The sequence below is a fragment of the Rhea pennata genome, chromosome 5 (genome assembly GCF_028389875.1).
Source record: "Rhea pennata isolate bPtePen1 chromosome 5, bPtePen1.pri, whole genome shotgun sequence".
NCBI classification, from domain to species: Eukaryota; Metazoa; Chordata; class Aves; order Rheiformes; family Rheidae; genus Rhea; species Rhea pennata.
In genome coordinates this window covers 59,548,004-59,569,199 of record NC_084667.1, presented here as the reverse complement: position 1 = coordinate 59,569,199, position 21,196 = coordinate 59,548,004, and the positions used below count along the sequence as shown (strand labels likewise).

The 21,196-nt window shown below is 39.8% G+C and overlaps 1 protein-coding gene across 1 annotated transcript in view; it reads right to left on the bottom strand.

The window, feature by feature from the left end:
- Positions 1–20,882, bottom strand: part of ASPG (asparaginase) — a gene marked incomplete at its 5' end in the record, with an annotated part of 47,364 nt that extends 26,482 nt beyond the window's left edge. The window contains 6 exons of the mRNA XM_062577701.1: positions 6,246–6,372; positions 7,438–7,521; positions 9,023–9,148; positions 11,929–12,040; positions 15,379–15,508; positions 20,810–20,882. Of these exons, the coding sequence (XP_062433685.1) occupies positions 6,246–6,372; positions 7,438–7,521; positions 9,023–9,148; positions 11,929–12,040; positions 15,379–15,508; positions 20,810–20,882 (652 nt within the window). The remainder of the gene's footprint in view (positions 1–6,245; positions 6,373–7,437; positions 7,522–9,022; positions 9,149–11,928; positions 12,041–15,378; positions 15,509–20,809) is intronic.
- Between the last annotated feature and the right edge of the window lie 314 nt (positions 20,883–21,196).

Here is a 21,196-nt window from a genome sequence, read left to right as displayed (position 1 = left end):
ATACGTGAACCATAAGCTGTAAAATGGTTCACAAGCAGTTGGCTTGGCACTGTGTTTATCTCAGCAAACAAACTTCAGCAAATGCATTCCTACTGCTCTGGGAAAGGGAGAATAGAAACATAGTCTGTTTCTGTAGTTTCTCCGTGGGAAGCTGGCCAACACAGTTCTGAAATCACCTGGCTGGATCTAGTAGCTGGCCAAGTCGCTCCAGAAGGCCTCCATAAGCTTTCCGGAGCAAGTTAGGGACTGGCAGGAGGTACCTGGGTGGGTGCAAAAAGCAATGCATTTGCTCTGCTTGAGGTCCATATGTCAGGCTAACCATCTTCATTCAATCAGCACTGCTTTTTAAGAGACAGTGTTTGGCAATAAACCCAGTCCTTTCAACCTTCTAACAAACAGATTAATTCTTTAATTCTTTAAAAGCAGCCTCCTCTATGAGCAGAGACAGCAATAAAATTGTATCAAGGATTTCTTTCCTTTATCCTCCATAAGCTATGAGTCCCTGCCAAGACTTCACAAATGCATACTACAAAGTTTGGCAACTACTAGCATCTCTGTAACAGACTTGAAGAATGAACTGAGGAAATCTATCTTGGCATGGATCATTGAGAAAATACTGCCAAAAGCAGAAGACTGAGGGGAGAAATCAGAGGATAGGTTCAGAAATGAGGCCTATACCTGTACTCTGGGAGTATACTCTATCAAATAACACATCATCTTCAAGATATATGCAATGCATTCAGAGTACTGTGATGCCAATTCCAAACTATGTTGAGAAAGGACTAAAGATTATCCTTGAGTTAAAATTATTTTGGTTGTGAATCCTGTCACTCTACATAAAGTGCTCTGTATTGCAGATGATAAATGCAGTGATGAGGGCAGCATAATTTCTACAGGTGCGAGCTTTCCACCAGACAAAAAGTTTGAAAAAGCCAGTGTGATGCAAGAGGCAAAGAAAAATGAATATACATAAAAGCCCAAATTTATCTAAGAGTTATTCAGAATTGTTCTAAGTGAGACAGAGACTTATGCAGGACAGAAAACACACCCTTTCCACCCTCTGTCTCAAAGATTACATCCCTCCAAAATGTAGAATATTTACATGGTATAGCTAAGTTCAGGCATCTTTATTCTACTGAATCAATCAGTTATCCTACAGTCTCTGATCCTAATGCACAGCAATCTTTTTGTTAAAGCAAAAAAAAAAAAAAAGTTTTAAGAATTCTTAACAGTCTTAAGCAAGAAACTCATATAGAAATAGGTGAAGTACAAAAAACTCCACATACTGTTGTTCAGAACAGCTTTTTATCATAGGGATAAAAGTGACTAGTGAGGGGTATTTGTATTTGGCCCAACACAGAAAACAGTAAACCATCCTGACTTGGATAGGCTGTGCTTGTAAAGAGTTTAATTGATATAGTGTACTGCATTATATAAATATGGACAAAAACCTGAGGAACAAGCATAACTAGGTATTGGTCTTCCATGGAAAACAGAAAGCTCTTAAAGCAATGTACATAAAATAGAGAGGTAATTGTTATTTACATACTGTGTCCAAAGTGTCTTGAAATAGGAAAGATTGTGTTATTCAAAGATTCTGCATTTAAGATACTAACATATCTGGTTTATTTTTTCAAACATAAAAAAAATCACAGAAATGACTCTCTGCTACTCCCAATCTCCCCCTCTCTCCTAAACACTGGAGCTCTTAAAATCACAGCTCAGAGAACAAATTGGAAAGAGAAGTATATATCTAAGGCATAAAGTAAACTTTTTAGGGTTTGAGTCCTTTGAAGTCTATGAGCCTTACTGGGGTAAAGGGATGGGAAAAGAAGCTACTTTGCAGTCCCTGGGGAGGCAGTTTTCATCTATGTTCACCCAGCCCTAAGAAAACGCACAAGTGCCTTCATATTTCAGGGCCAAATAGGTAGCTAGTAAGGAAATAACCTAACTATTTTTCACTAAAGAAAAAGAAAAGATAATTTCCTTATCTTATTCAGTGTTATTTTCACACAGACATATGGTGATAGGGAAAGTGGGGGGGGGGGGGGGGAGAAATCAACCTAACTTAAAAAAATAATCCTGAAACAGTCTATAAAGCAGAAAAAACTTTTTTAAACCAGTGCCTGTGCCACAGTACAGGTTTCAACTCATTATAAGAGTGCTGTAACTAAGAGCAACACCTCCCTTAGGAGTGGTGACTGAACTCCAAGTTATGAAATCAAACAGGAAATACAGCTTTTCATGATTGCAGAGCTGCAGACAAACAGCAACACTTTCTCCTCATCCTTTTCTGCAAGGCTACAGGCAAGTCGTACCACTACATAAGCTCCCCCAGTGTTCATTAGAATTCATGGCGACAGCCAAGGGGTGGGGAGCACAGACCAACCTATGGGTGGAAATTCCTAAAAGAGGCAAACAAACATAGACCCCCTTTTCAGTAGTTTATTATAAAACAATTGACACTTTTTGAAACGAATATTTAAATTGAATGGTCTCATTGCAAGAATCAACATGCCTACTTCCAACTTCCCGCCTACTTCCCAAACTACTTCAGTGAACAGAGCTGGCATTTGCATTAATATATAAATGACTTGGACTTTTTACTATAAATAACTAGAACTGTCAACCAAGACACAGAACTAGCCAGTGACTAATAGCTTCCCTCTAGCGAGACTGCTGGGCCTAAAAAGGCCTTCTAACCTGCTGCTGCAGTACCAAATAAATCTGTGCACACAGCTGTATGGAATCTTTTTTTCCCCTACAAAAGTTATGTTTCTAATCATTCAATTCTGTACATGTGCAGCACTCTCAGAAGTTACATGCATGTATGATAAAGAAAGTCCAGCTATGGTAACAAAGCAAATTTCATATTTGCTTCATTAAGACAACAGAGAACTGAGGAGACTAATCAGTTATGAAACATACTGAGACTCTTTACACAATTCAAGCGAATCAGACCTCCTTTGTCTCTCTCCTTGTCAAAACATGAGAGAAATAAGGCAAGGCCTTTTATTTGATAACCTTTAAGATTTAAAAAATATGTTTGAATATTCCTATATAGTTCATTATTTCATATACAGTTTTCTGATCCTGCTGCAAAAGTGTCTACTATTAACACTGTGTTACTCACCTGAGGAGTTTACTAGGATTTTACACCACTTCTTGCAAGAGTTTCCTATGCTGAATTCAAAGTCTTAAGAAAACTGACACCCTTGCTGGTCTAAAACTTGATAATGGGACTCTTAGGTGTTGCTTAAACAGCTAAGGACCTGGCTGAGAACCCATCTAGTTTATGGGATCAGAAATCCACCAGGACCCTCATCTGAACGGGGAAAGGGATGAAAAAGGGAGATAAAATATGAAGAAGAGAGAAACAGCTAGGAAGGGGAAGGGAAGAGGACTGAGCTGCTCTCCTGTCTCCAGCTCCTCTTCTCATTTCTTCTTCTCATTCTTATGTACCAGTCTGTGATCCTGAGTTCTTACCCCACTACACTGCCCACTCCTGTCATCTCTTCACCATCAGTTTCTCTACAACTTTCAATCCCAGTTCTGTTAGAACTGGGGAGCCCAAGGAAGAGTTTCTGCACGTGGCCTGCTCCAGTCTGGCATTGTCAGACTGCCTGAGATAATGCTGAAGCAGCAAGAGTCAGTCTCATCTGCAGGAAGATTAAGACTTACTATATAAAGTCATTAAAAAGTTAAAGATGCTAGATTTGTTTGGATTGTTTATAAAAGCCTCAAGCAATTCCTTGTCTCCCTGAAAGCTTCAAACAAAGATTGTAAGAAGAGACTCAGTGAAGACAGCTATGTTTCAAACAATTATTTTGGACAAAATAAAGTAGCACTAGTAGACTGCTCATTCTATAACAATGTTTTTTCAAAATGAAAGAATCATTCAATACAATCCAAGACACTGTTGTCTTGGATAAATGATGCTACCCAAACAGGGTAATCAACTGAAACAAATAAGAATAGAGCCTATCACACCATCAATTTTTAAATCAGAAATCCTCACTGATCTCATTGGGGCATTCCATTGAAAAGATACGAGACACAATATGGGCCAAGGGAAGTACTTAATAACTTTCTCATTTTGCTACTATACACAAGTAATCATAAAACAGATCATTCAAATGCAAGAGAGAAGTAGTATGCTATTTGCAGCTCCATTTCATTACTGATCATTTAGAAAACTATTTATTTATACTCGATTTGATATAGTTCATAAAAACCCAAGAAAGAAGACTTTCCCCAATTTATTGCAACAGTCATAGTGGCACACTCTCCACCTAAGACAGTCATAGTGGCACACTCTCTACCTAAGAGATGTCTTACTGACTGCTACAGTATTTAACAAGTTTCCTCAGTTTGTATGACTCCTACAACACAGCATTTTGATCCTGGAACTTTGCTAAGTGACTCCCACTATTAGGTGCTAAAAGTGCTAAGCTTAATTTTCAAAATTGCAGGATGCCTCTGTAGGAAGAGATGTTATTCAGAATGGCATGCTGCATGGCATAGGGCTAGAGTTCCTACAGCCACTAATGGCACCCAGCAGAATTTGGGAACCCCTTGCTATTGCCCTCCCTCCCCCTGCCCCAACTTGTACAGATGCTACAGTAATAGGCACAAACATTAATGTATTTTTTCCTTACCCCTTATGAGGTGAGGAATATTTAGATTAAAATCTTTTGCTTGGAAAAACAAAGTAACTTCTTGAAGAGACAGCAGTCAACCTAAGAGCTTCTAAATCTTTTGTGGGTATTTTTATTCTTCACCATTTAATAAGAAATAAGTGAAGGCTGGAGCATCTGCCCTATGAGGAACGGCACGAGAGCTGGGCCTCTTCAGCCTGCAGAAGAGAAGACTGAGGGGGGATCTTATCAATGTGTACAAGTACCTGAAGGGAGGGTGTCAAGGGGATGGGGACAAACTCTCTTGAGTTGTCCCATGTGACAGGACAAGAGGCAGTGGGCAGAAATTGAAGCACAGGAAGTTCCACCTAAATATGAGGAGGAATTTCTTCACTATGAGAGTGACAGAGCACTGGAACAGTGCCCAGAGAGGTTGTGAAGTCTCCTTCTCTGGAGATATTCAAGGTCCACCTGGACGCAACCCTGTCTAACATGCTCTAGGTGACCCTGCTTGAGCAGGGGGGTTGGACTAGATGATCTCCAGAGAGATCATCTTCCAACCTTACCGATTCTATGACTCTATGAAGTGAGCGTTCTCTAGGCACTAGGCTGAAATTTAATTTGTTTTTACTTGTGAGAATCTAAACTTGGAGGCAAAAGAAGAACAGACCCCTTACTTCTCTATTTGCAATCCTCCACCACAAATGTGGGAACATCAAATAAGCGTTACTTAGGAGGTCTAGCTCTATAGTTTTAAGTAATATTGGAGTTTGTCATCTAGACCTAGTCCTTTCAAACATACTTAGGCTATCCAAGAGCAACTTGCATAACTTGTATTTTTTAAAACTGTCCTTTAGTAGGGTTTTGGTAACTCCTCACTTGGCCAGATTCCAAATGTGTATCTCTCCTTCCCTCTATGAAGAAAGGCTGTCATTTATTCAAGAACAGACATCAATGTGTTAATGACTTTGTAAACAGATACTATAATCTTCATGCAACTTTTAAAAAGGTTTTCCCCTTCCTTAAGGAACAGAATCACAGAAATTGTAGGAAGTCTGAGTAAGTCAGGAAAAAACACCTCACACAGAACATATCCTAAATCTGCTATTTTCAGTATGTTCCCAATTCAGACAGGTCCTAAATATCCAGTACAGCCTTTTACAAAACTATATGCATCCAACATAGGCTTTTTGAAGCTGCATATACTCTGCCATGAGTCTTTTGCCTGATTTCAGAGCTCAGCATGGCCATTAATTGGATTAAACTCTTTGTTCTTTTAGTCCTACCCACTCCCTCATTTTTGTCCTCAGAGCAAGCATTTTCATGACACAGGGGCAACATTCCCTCTGGTAAATCTGAATGTTTAGTCAAAGTCAGCCTAGCTCATATCTGTCCAGAGTAGATAAATGCAGCTGAATCACAAATTTATAAAGTCTTATTAATATTTAAACAGTTTCAGTACACATGAGGTGGAGGCAAGATACAAGGCTTTAAATATATATCAATGTTTAAAAACAGTCTTTCAGCTATATAAGCAAGCATTCCATTCATCTAGAGTTCTATTGCATGTGGCACAAATTACAAGGCTTAAGAGATGATGTTGCTTACTTTTAATATCAACCTCAGCATTTGCAAGTGGAGGCAGGTTAGGTGAGGAAAAGGCATTGAAACTCTCAGCATCCACCTTAGTCACCCTATTTCCCCTGTACAGTTTATTATAAAAATACAGGCACACCTGCAAGACAAGTAAAGAAACAGGTCTATGAATAAGCCAGTAATTAAAAGATTCAGTAGATAAATACTGCAGTCTGTCCTTTATAAAGTGTTTTCTAAACCTTTAAAGCAACTCAGAGGCTACTAGATGTTTACAACCCTTACACTTTTAAAAAGAATTGGCACATCTGTCACACATTGGTTTAAGAATATAAGAAAAAAACAAGTTAAGAGCTTACTAGTTTTGTAATCCTCTCATGAGGTGCAGTCTAGGAGACTGTAAGTTTGCTTAAGTCCACTTTAGGGACAGAGGAAAAAAGCAATGTGGACTTTTTAATAAGTTCATCAGTTATACCTAAATTCACAGTTCAAAACCTTAAAAAAGGCCCAGTGAAAATGGATGATAATTTTTAAGAGTCATCAAATATTTAAAACTAGTCCTCTTCTCAAATCCCTTTACAGTGTCTCAAGTGGAATTTGAAGGAAAAAAGATATTTCAAAGTTGTTAGTTCTGAAGGTCTTGGCCAGCCAGCTCTTGCTGTTATCCTACACAGAACTGGCTGTCTGAGCACAGACAGAACTGGAATGAGGTGTAATCTGAACGGTTTTCTCTCAGGCTCTGGGCCTATGCAGTGCCACCATATTTTAAAGGCAGGGTGCTAAAAGCATGCAGATACTCCCATGTCTTTTATGTTTCTCATCCTCAGCACTTCAGTCTTCAGGAACCAGAACTAGAAGATGCTGCTATCAGTTCTAGAGCAACTTTCAAACTTCAAAGTAACTTCCACTTCAAAAACTGACTTAAGTGTTTCAGATCCCACATGTTTGCAAAGGAATTTCAAGTCTGCTGCAACCTGCATTTCAGACTTGTTAGTCTTTATAGATTGTATGTAGGAAAAATGGTGTATGGATTATGAAAAAAAGTCATGTGCTTTGTCATGCAAGGGTCTGTTACCTCAGTGGAATCCATTTTTTTCCTTTTTAAGTGCAATTCTTTACTACCTATCAGAAATTCTGAGTACCTAAGTATGTATTCTAGCTAGAGGAAGAAAGCAGCTTCTGAGATAGTTTTCACAGGCAAACAGACCTCAGGAATCACGAACTGCCCAGCAAAGAGCAGTGCTCCCAGTAGGTTGGCTCGGCCGTCATTCCTCAACTCGTACAGGGGCACCTGAAGAGCAGAGACTGAAATTAAATCCTGTCCCTTATGTGAAGCCTACACAGCAGAAGAGAGAGTCCAACTTATGCAATACAAATATATCAATAATTTATGTAACAATAATTAATGACAAATAAAGTTTACCTTACTGAAGCAGATGGTAGGGTTTCCCTCTGTGCTTAACACACTTTTATAATTGAGTACTTAAAGAATAATACAGAGATGAGTATGAATGAGCAATTGTTTTTAGAGGTAGAGATTGATTCAGGAAAAATACCAAGAATCAAAAGCAGGTGTACTCAGTTTAAGTGTTTGTGCATGGAGAAGTGATTGTACATAGAAAAAACAACAGCCTTGGTTCATACAGAATCCTCATGATGGGCTTCAGAATGGCTCTCTTGCACCATCTTTCCTCACAGAATACAAAAACTGAACCAGCAGGTTACTACTGACAGTAAAGGACAAGATTAAAAACAGAAATCTGGTCTGCTGAGTGAAGCAGCGATGACTTCCGTGCTTTTTTAGATTGCCTTTTTATTAACAGAGAGACAGAGCTCCTTTCAACAATGAAAAAAAAAATCACATGCTCTGTTGCTGGATTATATGTCAGGCAGATCTCCAAAAAAATAGAGCAAAAGAAAGTAGAACCTTGAATATGATGTACTACAACCAGACTGCCCAATGTCAAGACAGTAAGTGGGAGTCTATTTCTTCCTAGACTTTTGTATTTTGACTTCAAATAGACCACATGTGAAAGGGAAGTTATGAAAAAGGGGGAGGGAGGGGAATGTTACAGTGCGATGTTTCATCTCTCTTTTGTGATTAGAGCTGTATTTTACGCTTAAGCAAGCTGTTCTAGTATGACAACCCCTCCCCCTTAGACAATATGCAAAAGTCTGATCTCCAGCTAAAGGAAAGAAAACTAATAAATCTAGTCTTTAGAGTGAAAGAAACAGACCATGTTAGATGTGTTGTGGAACAGGAATGATCAAAAATGCACATAATGTTTAGAAATTACAAAAAAAAAAGATGAAGAACGCAACAAAGATAGGAGATACCAAAGAACAAGGAATAACATAAGACAGAGTAACAACTGCTTAAGTAATACGACTGCATGCTTCAAGGCTTTAAAAGGGAAAAAAAAAAAAAAAAAAAAAAAAAAAGACAAGTAACAATCAGCAGCCACCTGAGGCTGGAAAGATGCTTCTCATATAAACAGATCATTACACAATGGCCAAAGACAGGCTCTTATATCTTTCTCTGAAGCATCTGGCCCCAGCCATAATGAACCACTGGTCGAATTTGGTACAGATTTTTAAAGTCACTAATGATAAAATTATGGGGTGTATCCTCAGCTGGTGAGCCCAGCAATTGTCACTAATTTTTATCAGCACTGTGACCATTCACCATGGTCACACTGCATTACTAAAGCACATAGTGATCTGCAGGATACTACTGTAGTTCTGCATATAAAAACAGAAAATGAGGCTTCTGACCTCAACTTCAACATTACCTGAGAGCCTGTCACAACGACAGTTTTGCCCAAGTTCTCAAACATGAAGGATAAGGCTGACGCTGTATAGGCCATTGTATCAGTACCATGAAGAATCACAAAGCCATCATACTTTTCATAGTGCTCCTGGAGAAGGAGAGACATTTTTCATATTATTAAACCAACACAGTGGCATTAGTAAGTGAGGTGCATACTGCATTATTTTTACTGATACAAGTAGCAGTGTAACACTTTAAAGAAGTACTATAAGCATAATTCCTCTCAGAGTTATCCATATATTCAGTTTAAATATAATTAAGGGTTAATCGGACAATAAGCACTAGAGCTAGTAATTCTAATTATGGAACAGTCAAAGAGATTCTTCTATGTATACATATTAATGCAGCATTTTTAAACCAGAAGACTGCTAATTAAGAAAAGCTTAGCAATGGCTTTAAACAGGAATGTTAACATATGCAAATTAGTCATATAGTCTGATTTCTTGTTACTGCTTTTACTTTAGGGATTACACCATTTACAGGAACAGATTAGGCAAACCAAAGCTATCATAACATACAGAAAAAACAGTCCATTTAATCCAGTTGGCAGGCAGGCAAATTGCCAGTGTACGAGTGCCCTCTTCTGTTCAGAAGTCAGCCCTTCTGTTGCAGTAAGTGACTTCTTCAGCAGAGAGTACAGAATAGGCCTGTGAACTGTGCCTGTTCACAGTCAAGGCACATGCACTTGCTGCTGTTTTTTGAACAGTCCCTTAGATCATCAGATGTATACAAATGGAAAAAGGAATTTTATAATAAGATCAATCTACATATAACTTTTAATGCAAAGTCATGAATGGCACTATTCATCCTGTTGGAATGAAGTTATCCGCTAGCTTTTGGAGGAAAGAGGATCTGATTCCTCTATTTTAAGTGAGGCACATAGTAAACATTGTAATAAGAGACAATGATGGCTTTTACTAGCACTTTTCATTTACTAACATGGAAAGGACTGCACAGAAGTCTAAGATAATATGCAAAGTGCCAGATGGAAAAAAAGGTTTTCTCCATGGTATTAAGCCAGATTTCTATTTAATTATATTTCTAATGCTACAATAGGCACATTCTCTTGGCATCTTCTGACAATAAGGTCACCTCCAAACCTACCTTCAGATTTCTACTTGTCCTTTTTCTATTTTTTCACTGATAATACTTGCCCCTATATATTGCTATCAACTGAAAGCTTTGGGGATTTTCAGCTTATTTCTAGCAGGTTAGTCAGCAGGATAATAGTCAGTGTTGCAAGATCTTTCTGTAAGCCAAACTATAGTGTGTGATGCAAAATTTCAGTATGCTGTAGTTATTCACCAGTGCAGTAACGCGATAAGCAAGTTTCAAGGGCAGCCATCTGAAAAATAGCCACTTGTCCTTTCTGAGTCAATCAGTATGCTTCATGAATATTTTCAACCTTATGAACTTTATTCAATGAGACAGAACATAGCTTGGCTTAAACTTCATAATATAAAATATCAGGCAGGGAATTAGGCAGAAACCCCACACAAGCATCTGTGAATGTTTCAGTCTGAAAAATCTTCTGGACAACTCTGCTTTGCCAAGTAAGTGTCTAAAATGAACACAGAGTGGCAGTGCCTACAGATGTCAGAAAGTCAAGGGTTTTTTATTTTTCCCTTTCTCAGCACTTTCCACTTGGATTACATACACTGGATATCTATTTGTACACATAGAGAAGTTGGATTCTGCGTATGAGAAAGAACCATTTTTTTGAGAACAGAAGTTGTAATAAAACTAATGTGCAATTAAGAAAATAAGTTAAGACTCCTGTTCATCATGGCATTGTCTTCTTCATGTTTGAATCAGTCTCAGCCCTGGCCTGCTCCCAGCTGTACCCCTGCTGCATTCTAGAGAATAAACCAATATACCAGCTTCGTCTCTTCTTCAGCCCTTGTAAGATGCATTTTACAGGAGAATTGTCCCTTGTTTGGTGGTTTCAGGATTAGAGGACTCAAAGCCGTAAGACTATTATGTGATCTTCAGCAGTATTCCCAACACTATTACACTGTTGGTGTATGCTTGCACCCTTAGGTGAAGGAGGAAATTTACACTATAAAGCCCATCATCATAGAGCAAGCAGGAGTAGAAGAGCAGTATCTTACTAGGTTTACTTCTTAAGATCTCCATATGAATTCCTGGTGTGAAGTATTTTAAATGTTTCATACTTCTGCTTCCTTAAAATCACACAGGTAAGTTCAGATGTGGGGACAGAAGCAGAGAAGTGATGATTTTTAACCTAGAGCTTGCCTACACATATAGAAACATCTAGGGCTTTGAACATTTCCCAGTGTTGGGAACCTAACAATAATAGCATTTTTTTCTACCAGCTGCAACGCGAAAGCTAGTCAAGTCAGTCTGTATCTAAAGAGAGGCATAAAAATGTGAAATTATTTTCAATGTTAACAGTACATAGTAATAGTAATAATTAAGATATTTGCACAGTCAAATGCTGTGTAACTAAGCAACTTTCAATTAAGTCACCTACATCTATGGATTTTATTCAACATTTCTGGACAGTGAATATAAGTAAACACTTTAAAACAATTCTAGCTACATATTACACACTTTATTTTTAATTTTTAAATTTATTTTCTTTTACAAAATTATGATATGGCTTATCAGTGGAAGAACTCTATAATTTTAATAAGTTTGTAATATTTCAGAAGGAAAAAAATTTCCTGCAATCTTACATGTATAATACTCACTTAAGCTGGGTGTAACATCCTACATAACATTTATATTTTTAATAAATAGATATATAACCATAAACTACTGGATTGTTTTATTTTGCTAAATATACTGGATATACTGCTGTTTTGTGTAAGTAGCAAAATGAAATCTCTTGCCACACCATTGTACCTCAAGTTTCCTTGCAATTTTGGCCCAGTCCTCTGGAGTCATGTTGGAAGAATCAAGTAATGGTGAGAGCTCCAGGATTGTGTAGATAATTCTTTTGTTTTGCTTAGAGACACTATGAAGAGAGAGAATTGAAAAAAGTTTCACTCTTAGAGCTAACACTAGCTCATCACTTCTGACTATTTCACTGAATCGGTAGTTTTTACCCTTCTTTCCCCACTACTACTCCCTACCACTGCAAAACTGCTGCTAAATTTGGAACATTAAGCTCCAAGTTTAGAAACTCATGGTCTGATGCGGTTTTAAGCACAAATTCCTAAAGTTAACAGACTTAGAATTTGGAATGAGATGGGTGGGGGCAGTTGTCAAAAACAAAAGTGGAAAAGTGGAACCCAGACTAACTTAGCTAAATCCTAACAATTTGGAACTGAGTTCTAACAAAAGCCAATACTAAGACTTAAGGTTTAAAAAACGCTTCACAAATTAATGAGAGGGGTCTATGAAACTCCCAATGCATATAGGGGGTCAACAGAAGAGCTGCAACTTTTTAATGTTTTGATAAATATAAATACCCTGACAGGCAGAGTATCTTCTCTTAAGAATCTTATGACCGACCTTCACTTCCGTGGTTTTTACAAGATCCACCCTCATCAGTTTCTCTGACTTCAGATTTCAGCAGAGGCTCCATTGGTTAGTTAAGACTTTCAGGAGAAGGTAACTATTGCCTAGAGACCCAGTAAAAACCTTACTGCCTTTGCTAGCAACAGGCTAACTTTGTAAAGCCCCAGTCCCAGCCTACCAGGCTTCCTGCCGCCTTATTATGAAAGCCGGCTGTATGAACTGAAACTTGGTACTGGCTGCCTCTTGTTACGATGTTTAACTGTGTGATAACAGCAAAAATCATAAAATAGGTTGGCATAGGTTGAAAACAGAGGCTCCAGGACTATAAACAATTCACGAACACTGGCCACTGAAGAAATGCAACCTTCAGAGCTTGGAGATGACTGCTTTGAGTACAATAAAGGCAAGACAAAGCAACTCATTTTAAGAAAAAGAGGTCAGTTAAGCAATAGGATGGGCCTGCAATGAGTCAGGAAACACCTGATGGGCCTAGGAACATAACACTTTCAAACACCAGGCAGTATGTAGCCCAGCAGATGGAGACCAAAACCTAAGTATGTCTGGACACTCAAAGGAGGCTTTCAGACTGGAAGTGAGGGAAGGTTTGCTGAAGTTTAAAGCTAAGACTGATGTCTCTAAACCTAAGTTACCTACATAAAAAGTGAATTACAAGGTTAAAATGACAAGAAACAAAAGCATTTTTAAAACACTGAAAAACAGAGATTTACTTAACAGGTGGAATATTTTCACAACATTGCTATATAGAAACAAATATGTTTCTATATAGCAACGCAATAGCAAACAAGTATCTAATAAACAAGAAACATGGGACCAGCAAGAACCAGCTCTGCCCTTCCTATTTTGTCTTCCAAACAAAGACATCCAGGAGCATGTTTAATAGGGCAATCTTCAGTGCATTCGCAGTGCTTTCCCACTGCTTGCGGATCACAGAAAGTTAACTGTCAGCTGCAACAGTCTATATGAATAACTGTGACAGATACTTCAACATTTATACTGGAAAACAGCCAAAAGCTGTATGCTGGCCACTGCATGCTGTATGAATGTGTAAAAGAAAGTTCCTGAAATAAGGTGTTTAGAACACAGGAAACGAAGATGATTACCTTCCCATAGCATTTGCAATAGCATATTTTCCTACTTGCTATTTTTGTATACACAAATAGCAATATAAAGTATGCAAAAGTGAGTCAATTATCAATTCATCAGCTGATAAAATCTGCAGATCCATTCCTCCTATGAGGCCTATAAGATAAATGCTTACAGCAGAGAGAGCGCGGATAGAGTTTTCATTCATAACCACCTCACATACTGTAGCTAAGAGGTTAGGTTTCACAAAGAAAAATGCCTTGTTGGATAGCATATTCATGCACACTAAGAGCAGCTTTGGACATCAGTTGAAAAACTGTGAAAAGAAAACTCCCCTGAGGCTGTGCTGCTTAAATAAAAATATGAAATTCCAAACCAGCCTAGTCCACCACTTTTGATGCATCTCCCTGAAAATAGATGATAAGTTTGTATCTTTTTTTCATTGTACTGAGGTTATTACACAGCTCTACAAAGTTTACAAAAGACTCCTCTCTCTTCAGAAACATATAATGTTTCTCAACTGCCTAGTTAAAATATCACTCAACTAGTACGAAAGAGAAAATGGCAAGTTGCCATGACTAACCTCCCTACATGGCACTTAGTTGTGCTAGAAAAACAAGCTTTTTTCCTCTTCTTTAACTTCAATAAGCTCTTGATCTGAATGATTGTCTTAAGGTGTTTTTGTTCTTTATAGAATATACGCTAGGAGACATATACTCAGGACCTAAATGGGTATACTAGTGCAGTTTTATTATATTTGAAATCCTCTAAAGTTTTTAAGTTATTCAGATATATGAAAAGTATTGTAACAAATCTCCATTTTTCTTACTATAACCATCATATTTAACTTAGATTTTATGTTCACATCAATAGTACTCCACTGGGAGACTATTTCTTTTTTCCCTTACTCTTTTAAGTGCTTACTTTTAAAAGCTTAACAGAGAGATCTGAATACAAAATAGAAAGAAGTTAACAAACCTTACATTTTGTTTGTATGTCCTCATTTTTCTCCTTTAAGATTAAGGAATATCTATATTTACTCTTACAGCAGAACAGCTATAGTCCCATTTATTTTTGAACGACTGTGTAAAATCATCCTTTGTGCAATGTTAACATGTTTACAGGGGTACAGTCATTCATCACAGCTGGGGAATATCTCAAATTAGCATACTGCCCTCTAAATAAAACCTATAAGCTTATTAATCATTGCCCAACAGTTAAGAAGCAATGCAGATTAATTATAAGCTCATCACTTATTATCATAATGTTGCATAAATTTGGGAAAGACAATCAGCTTTTATGGTTTTCTAAAAACAGAAGGCCTGCAGAATTAAAGCATGGGGCTTATTCATGGATGCATTAATTAGCTGCTACTTTTCCAGACCTATGCCAGAGATAATTTACACAGAGCTGTATATAAAGTTTTCTTAGTTTCTACGGAATATTTGTATGTCTGCACAGCAGCAAGTTAACATTCAGAAACAGAAAAAATGCAAGACTAAGCTGCCTAGAATGTTTACTTGTTGCCTACTTTAAAAGTTATTTTTCAAGCAGCTATATAACACTTCATTGCAAATAGCGCCAGACATGGTAGTTTTTTTCAAGTCCTTTTAAACATTTTTGCTAATCTTATACTGGAATACTCACATTAATGGTTGGAGATTTAATTTTTTGAAAATTAACAGAACACTTCCCAACCCTCCCTCTCTCAAAGGAGAATGTACTTACGGGAGCACCAATGTCTTATCTGGATATTCATGGAAATCATACAGCTTTTTTTCCTGGGCATATGCTTCATCATGCAGCTGTGGCATGTTTTTCAAGCTTTTTACTAACTTATTGGCCTCAGGAGTGAGTCCTTAAAAATAAGGAGAAAATGAAGTAAATAAACAAGCAGACTGGGGGAAAAAGTGACCAACACAATAAGAACAGAAGCGAAGTTACGCAACTATTTGCTCATCCTTCCAAATTAAACACTCTATCAGTAGTATGAGAACATGAAAATAGAATATAACTAATACATCTCTGTGCAGTTACTCCTTTCTTGACTTGAAATGGAAGGAAACCCTTTATTTAGGAGAAATAATATCACGAATTTCCTTTGCATCAAAAATTTATGTTTATTTCTAACTGTTGCCTGTATGCAAATATTGTCAGCGGTGGGGGCAGGAGGTCAATTTTTGCAGCTGTAGCACAAAGCTGTCCTTCTCTTTCCCATTTCCGCAGCTACTCTCCAGTTAGTGGTGAAAAACCAACAAACATTGCTTTGTACTATAAAGGTATGTGAAATCTTTTATTAAGCTTCTTAGCCTAGAGTCGTATTGGCAGGAACAGTGAAGTATTAGCCCAACTGTATTGGAAAGCTGCAGGTAGTACCTCACCGTCAAGAGCAATAGCAATTACAAAGAGGGAAAAAAAAAAAGAAAACTAAAACAAATCCCGTAACAGGTATTGAGCATTAACAAATATAGATGGAGATCTATACAAAGACAGAGAAACATCAACTTCTCAGAATAGTGTTTTAAGTTATAAATGCCCTAATCACCAGCTCTGGGATATGTACTTCCCACGAGCAGGTTTAGGACTGGACATCTCACCTGACAACAGCCTGAGAAGGCACCTAGGCTAGTGAAGAGAAAAAGGCCAGAGTATGGGCACATCTTAAGTCCTGTTCACCCTCTCCCCGCTTTGTTGTCTTCTTACTCCTTGCTGTGGTGGCCCTAAGGATGGCTGGGGCTTTAACAAGCCTAAGGAAGTTCATTCAATGCTGATCACATTGCAGATGCTCTGGTTGCAACCAGGTATTTTAAAGGGAACCCAGATGCCTACAAGACAGAAAGGTTCCTAAATTTTTGATGTTACAATACTCAATATCATAGAACTGAGTTCCTCTGTGAATCTCTGTGAAACTTTCAACTGCTTTGATATTCATAGGATAAACAAAATCTCTGCATTACATCTACTGTGATTAGCCAAGAGTGTTGTTCATTCACAGTCTAAACTTAGTGAAATGGAATTTGGCTAATCTCAAGCTTTAGTAGTTCCTGTGTGTGTACATGACAATAGTACATAAGGAGTTTTCAGGTCAGCAATATTCCAATTATAATATTATATTGAGCTACAGTTTTCCAGTCATTTTTTTCATTTGCAAATAGTTAGTTTTTTCCTCAGCTGAGCAAAGATTTCATCTACTAATATCCTGATGCAGGCAAGACAGCAACAGCTCTAATGTCCAGAGTCAAAAGCCTCTCTGTTTTTCTTAAGTCTGACTATTTGATACATCCTTCATTCAAGTATTTTCCATCAAAGGAACTTCTTTTCTGAACTTCAAGGCTCTGCTGGCATTACTGCTCAGTTTAGTATCAATGAATGTATTTTATACAACCTGTTCAGATGAAAACAAGTTCTCAAACCTCATTATTCAACTTCTGCTAATACTAGTTACTTGTTGCTAAGTAAACAATAATAATAAATAAGTAAGCTAGGTAATTGTCTTCAACTTCCTAATTCTTCTGTTTGCTGCAACATAATTCACACACAAGTTAAGCATCTACAATATTTTTGTTTCACCTTTTAACAGTAAAGTTTGTTATTTAAAATACACCAAAGTATAGAGAAGCAGAGATGGTACTACTTGATGTGGCTCCATGCACTCTTTGCTTGGGGTCTGTTTACTTTCCAAGCAGATGGAAAGTCCATAAGAACTGCATAATCTCTCTCCTGGTTTGCCTTAAATGAAGTAGCAGGCTTTTTCACAGCCAACTTCCTCACTGGACAGCACCAGCATTTGAGTAGCTTTGTTTGGATACCTGCCAGAACACTTCATTTTACAAAATACACTTAACATGCCCTCAAGCTTTGGATGTTTCGTTCATTCAGTTACTAACCCTGCTTTTCCTATTAAGGATGCTCCTAGCTTAGTCACAAAGGGGCACTTCTACTGTGCTTGGGCATAGAATCATTCCAGCTCTGAAGCACAGCCAACACTTTCAAGGGTTTTTTTGATTTTTTTTTTGTTTGTTCAATGCTCATCTTGATCTGAATACAGACAAAGGATTAGATTGACTGTTTATATTTTTGTATTTGCTCTAAGAACCGTTAATGATTAATGATGTTCATTAATATTCTTAAATCCTTTCTAAATAGTAGTTCCCCATCTCTTCTCTTAATCACAAATTCAGCAGGATTTTTTCTGGAATTGCTAACACTGAACTTAAACCTTTTTTTTGCAAGACATTCTACAGATGTATGCAAGATGACTAACTTATGACCTATCAGTCCTCTATATGCATCCATGTTTAGCAGTGATTTCTGCTTTATGGCTTCAATGAGCAGAAATAGGAGAACTCAAGTGCAAATGTCTTAAGAACAGTTCTACTTTATTATGCATGTACAACATCTTTTGGGAGCCAAACTTGTTAACGGAGTAGTTGAAGCAACTTGACCCCTGCAGGGAAGAGGCAGGCCATGCTACTTGCTGAAATGCCATCAACTTCTGTTCTTTCCCTTCTTAGCTAGCCACCCCTTGCATCACAAAGTGGATGGACAAAGGCAGAAGAGCAAAGACCATAACTATGGACAAGAACAAGCATGGCTCAGTCTCATCTACGCAGTGAGGACTCTGATTTTCACTCCAGTGCTATAGGCAATTCAGCTATAGCTACATACCAATAAAGATATCCTCTAACCTGTGCTGGTGCAGAGAATGGGGAGCTGAAAGAGTCCAAGATAACCATGTCAGTGGGGCTCTACACCCAAGAAACCCTAAGAGCTGGGGAGATGGAGCACACTGAACTTCAGCATACTGAAACCATCACCCCCAATCCAAGCAAACTCTATACTGACGAAACTAAAGAACTTTGCCAAAACAGTTTTCACGTAGGAATATCATTACAAACAGGGTATACACCTAGGGTGCCAACTCCCAAAAGTAACAACTACATTCTGTTAAGGCAGAATAGAGTTGTTACTATAGAGAAGCAGGATGTAAAGTGTTTTCCAAAGTATTCATTTTTGTCATAGCAGTGTTTTGAGATTTCTGAGGTGATATACGTAGGTTCAAGCAGAAAAAGGTTGTACGCTACCCATTTTTTACTGCATCAGCCAGTTATTTGCCAGTCTATCAGTCTAGCACACACATGTAGGGGGCAGTTTTGCACATCAACATATTCCTTGCAGAAAACATTAGGCCCATCATGACTGTCACAATTTAAAAACTAAACTATTTTCTTCAGCAACTGCAAAGACCGCAGAAAAGCTTCTATGCCTAGATGAAAATTGGTTAGGTAGAAGCCTAGTTTGCTCCTGTTGGTTTGAGCTGCTCTAAAAGGTATAACACTATTCAGGAAAGTGACTTTTACTTACCTTGTTTGAAATAAAACAGTTACAGTTCTAGGTAAGGTTCTAAATAAGCATTTTCCATCCATTGATTCTACAGTAAAAGAAATGAGCATCTATTGGTTTTACCTTTAAATAATGCTGCCTTTCCCATGACCTTTCACTAGCTTCTGTCTTGAACACTAAACATTGCCAAATATTCTTAAAGAGGAACTCTAGCTGCTCTGCTGCTAGATCTGTGCACACAACGCAGGTTGAAACCTTCATCAGGACGTACCAAGTCAGCATCACTGGATTGCAACTGTTAGATTGTTTGCACATGCTTTAATGATTGACACTGCTAAGCGATAGAAAAAGGGCACATGAGATCAGAAGAGGTGAAGCAGTTCATTCACAGCAGAATTCTATCCCTGCTTTTACTTATTTGCTTAAAATAAGGTGTTTGGGAAGCCACGACATTAAAAGTAGGAAATGATTTGAGTATAAGACACACGTAAAGAGACAGAGGAAAGTAACTACATGTCATTTGAAACATATAGAGAGATTTTTCTTACAACTTGAAATTGTCATGTTTCAGAATCTGCCTGTTCAGCAGATCAAACACAAAATGACAGCCATGGAAAACAAAGCAGAATAGTCAATAGACAATAGTCAAGATCAGCCAGCCAGTCTTCAGAGAAGGAGGGCTATCTATGCCTTGAAACAAGTCCAATCTAGAAAGCTCTGATATGAAGCTCCAAGCGTTTTAATCCTACAAGTGAGTAGCCTAGATGTTATTTTAAGCAGGGGCTTCAAATTCTGTTGTAATGTGAAGCCCCTGTATTTCTGAACAGCCAGCATAGCAAGACACGCTCTGGAAACCCTGGGGTACTCCACAGCCTACCAAGTGAAGAAAGAAAACCAAACAGGTGCGTACAAAGGAAAACAGTTTGATTTTGATGAACATCTACCTCCAGCTACACTTCACAGGTGCGATAACCCCCACGCTATCCCTCTACCTAATGCTACGCCCTCTCCCTTTGTGCCAACGCTGGCAAGCACACAACCGTGCAGCAAGTCGGATCAGTCTGAAAAATATTTCTCCCCTGACATGGCAGCTGGCTGATCCTTCCGGTATCCCTCAGACTCCCCGTTTAACAAGTTAAGTTCGAGGTACTGAGGTGCTATTCTGGAGCTTCTAGATCAGGGGATGGGGGCGGGCAGGTGAACGATAGGCGCCTACCTGTTCATGTTTAGGTGTACCGAAACCACACAGTAACCTATAGCTGTAGGTACCTAGGAAGCTTTCAGGTAAAGCGCGGGCAGTATACTGAGACGCCTCCGACTCCAATTTTGGATTTAAACAGCAAGCGCTTAGGGTGGGGGGACTGGCACGTCCAGCTTCTTCCGTACGAGAATCCCGCGCTCCCCGGCCAGCACTGCGTACGGCAGCGGCAGCAGCGCGACGGCGCCGGGGGGCGCGGGCGCTCTCGGAGGGCCGGGGAGAGGCCGCGAGCGGGAGGTTTAACCGGTTTCATTTTCAGCGTGTGACAGAGCGGGAGAGCAGAGGCGCCGGCTGAGGAAAGGCGCTGCCGGCTTCCGGGATGCCGCCAGCCAAGCCGCTGCGGCGGCCACCGGCGAGGGCTCGCTGCGGCGCGGCGGCAGGCGGCGCGTCCCTCCGGCCCGGCTGCTGCGAGCTACGGCAGCTCGGGGGATGCTGAACCGTAACCGCCGCCGGGGAGCGGCGCGGAGGAAGAGCCGCTGCCCGCGAGCGCAGCGGCCGCGGCAGCCCCGAGCACCCGCGCTGCGGAGCGCGCCTCGGGGCAGGCCCCGCGGCCCTCACCCTTGTCGTCGGGCACCATGCTGATGGTGCCGCCCGTGTTGATGACCAGCACCTGCGCCGCCGCCGCCTCGACCTCGCCGCCGCCGCCGCCGCCGCGCGCCGAGGCCGGCGGGCAGCCGGGCCGCTCCGCGCCGCGGCTGCCGGCCAGGGCCTGGCCCAAGGAGGGCGCCGCGGAGACGGGAGGCGCCTCCATCACCTCCCTGAGGAACCGCTATACCTCCCGCCCGGCCGCCACTTACAGGGCGGGGCGGCGGGGCATGGCGGGGCCGCCCCTCGCCGCCCCCGCGGGGAGCGGCCTGCGCGGGCCGCGGTGCCCCGGGCAGGGCTCGGCCGCGTCGCCACGGCGACCGGGCCGCATCGGCGCCTGCCCCCCTCCTCCGGCCACTT